This window comes from Takifugu rubripes, unplaced genomic scaffold (genome assembly GCF_901000725.2).
Source record: "Takifugu rubripes unplaced genomic scaffold, fTakRub1.2, whole genome shotgun sequence".
In the NCBI taxonomy this organism is placed as follows: domain Eukaryota; kingdom Metazoa; phylum Chordata; class Actinopteri; order Tetraodontiformes; family Tetraodontidae; genus Takifugu; species Takifugu rubripes.
The window spans coordinates 1,516,959-1,524,564 of NW_021821632.1; the positions used below are offsets into that span (position 1 = coordinate 1,516,959).

Genomic DNA, 7,606 nt, shown 5'->3' on the forward strand with positions numbered 1-7,606 from the left:
AGGAAAGTCAGGATTGTTCACTTCCTGTTTGTGTGTTGTATGATCAACTAGGATTGTTGTTCACATTCTATTACAAAGGTAAGAGAATATATTATTATCTGAGCAGTATCCACTTTTCCATTAATGTTGTCTTTTTTCCCACTCTCATTTTAGATCCATAGTTTGGATAAAGATAAAGTGATATGGAGCTACAGTGAAAGAGGTGGTAAATGCTGGTGGGTCATAGCAAAGTATTAATTAGACTTTTCATAGTGGTGGGGGGCTGGTGGTGGATGGCGGCGGCCGGTGGGCGATGAGGCTGGGCGGCAGCGGTGGCGATGGTGGTGGCGGTAGGTAGCGGGTGGGCGATGGGAGGTGGCGGTGGCGATGGTGGTGGTGCTGGTGATGCGGCGGCGGTGCGCGATGGTGCTGGCGGCAGCGGTGGCGATGGTGGTGGGTGTATGGCTGGTTTAGCGGTGCGATTGGTGGTGGCGGGGTGTTGGTTCTCCGGTAGCGGTGGCGATGGTGGTGGTGGGTAGCGGTGGCGATGGTGGTGGTGGTTGGTGGCGGCGTGGTAGCCGGCGGCGGGTGGTGGCGGACGGTGTGATGGGTGGCGGGGTGGTTGCGGTTGTGGATGGTGGTGGTGGTGGTAGCGGTGGCGATGGTGGTGGTGTGGTAGCGGTGGTGATAGGTTGTGGGTGGCGGTAAGCGGTGGCGATGTGGTGGTGGTGGTGGAGGCGGTGGTAGCGGCTGGCTGGTGTGGTGGCGGCGGTGGTGGGCTTTGGGTGAGATGCATGGTAGACCCTGGGCACATTCCCAGCTCACTGCGGGGTGAACATAAGTCCCTTTTATATTGCATGTGGACCCTGGGCCACGCAGTTTGTTTCTGTGACGATGACATTGATGTTCCGGCCTGTCACGTTCTAATTTAGTCACTGGTCAACCTGTCAACAGACTCACTCATATGGAATCTATCTAGATGGAGATGTATGGAAGAAAATATATTAATAACAAATTGTCCACACCTGCCGTTCGCTTTGCTGTGGACAATTGGCTGGAGATCAGTTACAGGTGTGTGTCGATCGGCCGATGGGGGAGAGTCTGGAAGCCGCTCCGCCCAGCCAGAAAATAGACAGACAAGGGAAACACAGACAAGACACAGATGGGGGGGGGGACGGGGGGGGGAACTCTCACAAACCACATATTTCTGGCCATTTACCCTCAGTAGTTTTCAGATTAATTCTCAGCCTTTTAGTGATTTTTGCTCTAAAATGCCAAGATCTAGACATTAGTGACTCAAATTAAAAGACAAAGTGACACCCAAAGTGAAAGTTTAAGGTAAATACGGTGCAACTGGACATCACACGTAGCATAATTGAGAAATGGTGCCACTGTGTGCAGGAACAATGCTGAACACAAGAGGGCAGCTTGCATCCTGGCCAAGACTGGTACGTTGCCGAATAAAATATGCTAAATTACTAGAGATCTTCTAATTAGACCACTACTGACCAGGTCGTCTACAAAGGCCAGGCCAGGCCAGGCCAGGCCAGTCAGCAAGCAATGGCAGACTAAACACATAATTAGTGGCCATGTGAGGAATGGGACCGTGTAGTGCTTTTCCACGACAGTATCGGCTCCACACACTACCTTCCAGCTATATCGGTTCTCCTTTACACCATAGTACCACTTACACGTGGGTGGGGTCTTCATAACGAGGTGATCTCATGGACCCATTAGCAGTGTCCATCTCCTTTTATTTTTTATATTTTCAGTTTTATATATGCAATGTGTCCAAACCTATCAGTATAGCAACAGCACACAAACATAACTAAAGGTTACCGAGTAACCCCACTCCACATAAATCCCAATACAAAACAACGACATTCATTTCCTTGATGTAAAATATGTGCCGATGCCGATATAATCTACATGTGCCAAATTTCCAAAAGGGTCTGAACTAATTTTCTGAGAGAATGTAGGATTTTTTCAAGGGCCACACATAGAGCACCTTGCATGAATTTGAGTTGAACTACAAAAGATTCCCTACAATAAAAGATGACGGTCGACTGGAACATTAACTCCTGTGATCCTGGTCAAAGTGGAGCAGATACCAAGCCAGAGCGGTCTCGATCTCGTCCACAGCAGGGTGCCGTGCAGCTAAATGACATTGAATTAATGTCATTTAGCTGCACGGTATAATTGATGTAAACTTTTATGGTTAAGCAATCTATACTTTCCATTGACAGTAATATGTAAGCTTTTTTGAGAACTTTCTCCAAAACTGTTCATCACTTAGAACATAAAGATGTGACAATTAAATGATTACAAGACCGTAGAAATGTTGTTATTCCGAATGTTTATTTTACTTGTGATTAAAGGGGACATATTATGCAAAACTGTGACACATATTTACGTATGTGGATCATCTCACAACGGTTGCTGGGTATCTCCTCCCATACAACCACAGCTACCGGTGCAGGTTGTGGTGGGTGTGATGGTCACAGTAGAGTCCCACTGTGATCAATCCTTCATTTTTTCACCTGAAGCACATTACTAACATTTCATTTAGACATCAAGGAAGCATGTCAGCCTGCATAAAATGATCATAAATGTCCCCTTCAAAAGTCTGCTATTTTAGTAGTGGTAGCTCAGTCTGTTGGTCACTGGGCTGAGAGGTGGATGTTCTTCTCCTTTTTCTCCTTCTTCTTATTGCTACTATGAGTTTTTCCAAATCTGCTGGGGTTGAATACAATTGACATATAGTCACCTTTACCTTTTTTTTAAGGTGAAGAGGTTATAACGTGGGCCAACAACTGCCAGTCCGACAGTGTTGCTACGCCGGAGGAACTCCCACTCGTGTCTCAACCCACCAAGGTCGTGAAGGCTGAGATCATTTGGATGAGTGTAGAGAAGTATCGTATCTGGCTGTCTGACCCTCCTTTGTCTTTTAACAGTCTCTGTCAGGTGGTACAAACATTGAAGACACCAGCACTGAAAGACCATCTTCTCTGGTCTCTCCACCCTTAGCTGCTGTTGACCAGTCTCTCCTTTCTCCAAAAGCTCCACCATCTGTATCTCCTGAATTATCATGTCTCCCAAATTCTGCCTTTCAAATTTCAGATATAGAGAACCTGCCAGACCCCAGTCAGACTGGCTCAGACTTATTGCCCATGTACCCTCCTCCTCATCCCTCTTTTGGTGAATTACGGAGTGTAGCTCACGTTCTCCCTGTTAATACCCTGTCGAACCTCTCGGTTACCCCTCACAACCCGACACTTCAATCAAATGCAGAATTTCTCCTAACTGGTGATAAAGATGTTGGAACATCCCAGCTCGCTACTAACCTTCAAGGATCCGAAGGGCAAAGGTGGCCTTCTTTTGCTCTATCCACCTTTACGTCTCCAAATTTGAATGATCTGAATTCTTCCCAAGTTTCTTTGTGCTCCGGGACTCCTCCGAGCATGCAGGCAGGAGCCACTGGCATGGTTTGCTCAGCTCTAGAGTCACCCTCACATAGCTCCATTCAAAAGGAGTCCCTCTCTCAAGGTCCAGGTGTATGCTCAGGCACGGACATAAAGGTTGGAGACCCTTCTCTGGCCCTTCTGTTTTATGAGAACAATCCAGATACTTCCTTTCTTGTTCTGGAATCCCTTCCTCCTTTAGCCACAAAGTCTCTTAAAGATACGACTTCAGAAACAAATTCAGATGCGATGGGGCCAATCCTCTCCCCACAGGACAGCCAAGACTTTTCAGAAAAAACCTGGAACAGTCTTCCAAGGTGTGGAAACAGCTCTGTGGTAGAGGAAGACACACTCCAGAGGAGTTTATCAGAAGCTTGGACTTCACACTCTGAGGAAGTGTGCACCCCAACTGAAACAGAGACAAACACACTCTTACACAGTCCACAGTACTTTCCAGAACAACATGAACTTGAAGAGGCAAGAAAGGTTCAGCAAACTGATATGAATGTCTCCGAGACACCAACAAGTCTTTTATTTTGTCCATCAATGGACCTCATAGAAATAGACAGTTTAGACGTGGTGTTTGAGACAAATGACCCTGAATTGGAGAGTGAAAATGTGGAGGCTTTTTTCCATGATGTTGAAGGGTTAGTCTATTGGGCAGAACCCATTAAGGTTTTGAGCCCGAACCACATGCACGAAGACTCACAGAGCCAAGAGGCTTCCAATGGATTACTTGGGACTGAGCCTTTAGTTCCATCTACAGGCAGACTCGTGCCTTCCTCTTTGCCCTCTGTTCCATCAACGGAGAGTGACCACACACCAGCAAGAGATGCGCCCCCTTCCCTGACTTCACCCCCCTTTCTGTCCTCAAGCCGTGATATTTCCCTGCAAATGTCTCTCCCACCTGCCTCGCACATTGTCCACAGAAAGGATATTCCCTATGTAACAAATTCAAAATGCACCCGTCTTCCCAGTGTTCTCCCCTTGGACACCTCCACTCCTTTCCGTGCTGTGCAGTCATGGACCGACCTGCACATCAAACGAAACATTCTGACTAACATGTTCATGCGGGGGCTTTTTCATACAATCCCAAAAAGAGCAATAGCATCCAAAAGTGCCCCAGAAAGAACACAGAGTCATAAAGTAGCACCAAACTGTTTCACTGGGATGACTAGAAACAACTGTAGCATGTCAGACCCTGGACTTAAAGGGCTGTGGCCTGATGAGGAGGTGGATCCACCTAGAAGTGAAGGTGAAAACCACCTGCAGGAGCAAGGGCTGGTCAACATGACGTCCCACTGCCCCTGCTGCTGCTGCCGCCCTCAGGACAGTTACAACATCCAGCCAACCTTTGGGAAGAGTCCGGTGAGTACCTCTGTGCACGATGCTGCTGTGACTTTTAAAACCAAGCAGTAATGCTTCAGTCAGGACATGACATGCAAGGACATGCAAGGACATGCAAGGACATGCAAGGACATGCAAGGACATGCAAGGACATGCAAGGACAAGGACATGAGGCGTCAGTGGACTCAGCGCTTTAGGTGTCCTCTTGGGCCGCAACGCAGATTTCAGTTCTATAAATCTTTTTAGATCATGAAAGAAGTGAACAAGACAGCTGTTATTTATATACTATTATTGCTATTTAAGCCATTGTTCCATTTTAATATCTGCAGCAGAATTTGCATGAATGTCCATAGTTGCAGTTAGCAACATTTTAGCGTCATACGTCCTTTCTGGACTTCGCATTGTGGAAAAAAACAGTTGTTTATTTGCCTGCTCTCTGAAAACTCAATGATAGGACGGTCAAGAACACTTTCCCATCTTTTTATGCCAGCATCAATAATTATAACAGCACTGAGTGTCGTGTGTTAGCTTTGCATTTTCATATAAATAGCATCTGTTGTATCGTCGCCATAGTAGCGCAGATGGAAACCTTTCAAAACCAGGGCCTCATTAACACATGAATGTAGAGGCTGACGCGAGACCCTTCTTCGTTCTTTTCTCTTCCACTCTTCATTTTTCTTCCATAAATAAATGTTAATCATTTTAGGTGGTTGATTTTTTATTTTAAATCTGTCCTTGGCCACTTAGCATGGATTATTAGCATAGCAGCATCATTACAGCTCAGTGACAGAACAATGTGGACTCCTACAAGTATCGACCATCAGCTCAAAATTTGTGAAATTCTCTTTGTCTGGGCTCCGACCCCTCAGCTGGGTTCAAGAGCTCGGCCTTAGAGGGTTGAGACACCTGAGAGGAGCCTGGAGAGCTGGTTCAGGCACCTGGCCCAGATACGTCCCCAGGGAGGTGTCTCAGGCATGCCTGTCCAGGAGGAGACCCAGGTCACACCTAGGAAGTGGTCTGGAGAAGAGTGCATGGCCCCCCCCTGCTGAGGCTGCTTCCCCATAATATCAGAACATAGTCAGAAGCTGAGCGGTCTAAGAAAGAAAGTGGGCTATAGTCCAGTAAGGTAGAGGGAGTTAGGGTCAGGGTTAGGGTTAGGGTTAGGGTTAGGGTTAGGGTTAGGGTTAGGGTTAGGGTCAGGGTTAGGGTTAGGGTTAGGGTTAGGGTTAGGGTTAGGGTCAGGGTCAGGGTTAGGGTTAGGGTTAGGGTTAGGGTCAGGGTTAGGGTTAGGGTTAGGGTTAGGGTTAGGGTCAGGGTTAGGGTTAGGGTTAGGGTTAGGGTTAGGGTCAGGGTTAGGGTTAGGGTTAGGGTTAGGGTTAGGGTTAGGGTCAGGGTTAGGGTTAGGGTTAGGGTTAGGGTCAGGGTTAGGGTTAGGGTTAGGGTTAGGAGGATGTGAGTGGACATGAACGTGGACCGACACATTTGCTTCTTCACAGTTCCCTTTCAACGACTTGGAGGAGTTGAATCTTTGTCTGGAGAAGTTCTGCTCTGTCCTCAGCAACATGGAGGAAGATCTCGCTGAAGACCAGGCGGTAGTTTTCAGCCGCCTCTCTCATCAAGACAGGCACGTGCTCACCACTACAAGTCATCTCTCAAAAGCTCCACACAGTACATGAGGCGTGCGCATGTGCACGTGACACATTTGTTGTTGATGAAGACACATTAGGGTTGGTAAATTTCATGATTGTGTCGAGCTTTTTGATGAGATGGTGCACATAAAGTGCTTCAGTAACACCAACTCCAGCGGAACTGTGTGCAGGCAGAAGGCTTCAGAGGTTGAGGAGCTCAGAGAGGCTGTAAAGCAGGAGGCTGGAACGCTGAAGAAGCAGCTGAACCAGCTGGGCCGTCTGAACCAGCTGGGCCATCTGAACCAGCTGGGCCATCTGAGCGGGGGCACCTTGAAAGGGGTAGATGTCTGAGAGCTTCATGTCCGCTCTGCTCTCGTGCTTCTCTCTGATCAACCCTCTTCTTTGTCTAGAAGATGCAGCGACTGTTGGATGAGCAGGCTCTGCTCTGCTCTCAGCTCCGACTCTCTGGACCTGCAGCAGGTTCCTCCCTCCGGCCTCAATTTCATTCATAGCAGCAGCAGACAGCTCAGATCTTCTGCCCTGGACCTGTGGACACCTGGACTCTAATGGAACCCTGGCTGGCTGGCAGACTGACTGATTGACTGACTGACAGACGGACTGATGGACTGACGGACTGACTGACTGACTGACTGACGGACTGACTGACTGACTGACTGGCTGGCTGACTGACTGACTGACTGACTGACTGACTGACTGACAGACTGGCTGGCTGGCTGGCAGACTGACTGACTGACTGACTGACTGACTGACTGACAGACTGGCTGGCTGGCTGGCTGGCAGACTGACTGACTGACTGACTGGCTGACTGACAGACTGGCTGGCTGGCTTGTTTAGATTTAGGTTTCAGTTAGATTGTGGCCCCACCTGGTGAGACACCTGAAGGAAACCCTTCAGACGAGTGAATGGACTGAAGTCCTGCTGGTGATCACAACCATGGTAACCATGGTAACCACTTCTGATCTTCATGGAGCTACTGACCTCAGATCAGCTGAAGAAGCAGCCATGATGGCAGCAGGTGTTCTGGGAACGAAGACGCTACATTCGTCCATGCACGTCTGAGAACATCTCTCACGGTTGCATGTTTCAGTGACTCTAAAAGGCTTCTGCTGAGAAAGAACCATGAATAAAATAATTGACACCACTGGAATGAATGTCATGATGCTTTTGTTG

The 7,606-nt window shown here is 48.0% G+C and overlaps 1 protein-coding gene across 3 annotated transcripts in view; it reads left to right on the top strand.

Moving 5' to 3' along the window:
* The window catches only part of LOC115248290 (uncharacterized), a 14,873-nt gene extending 7,783 nt beyond the window's left edge, over positions 1-7,090 (top strand). For 2 of the 3 annotated variants that reach the window (XM_029831895.1, XM_029831894.1), the window contains 5 exons: positions 2,765-2,853; positions 2,934-4,808; positions 6,284-6,411; positions 6,607-6,754; positions 6,826-7,090. In XM_029831895.1, coding sequence (XP_029687755.1) covers positions 3,150-4,808; positions 6,284-6,411; positions 6,607-6,754; positions 6,826-6,927 — 2,037 coding nt within the window. In that variant the 5' untranslated portion in view covers positions 2,765-2,853; positions 2,934-3,149 and the 3' untranslated portion in view covers positions 6,928-7,090. Of the gene's footprint in view, positions 1-2,764; positions 2,854-2,933; positions 4,809-6,283; positions 6,412-6,455; positions 6,755-6,825 lie in introns of those variants that run through there. The other variant, XM_029831896.1, reaches the window with a different exon arrangement.
* The last annotated feature ends 516 nt before the right edge of the window (positions 7,091-7,606 follow it).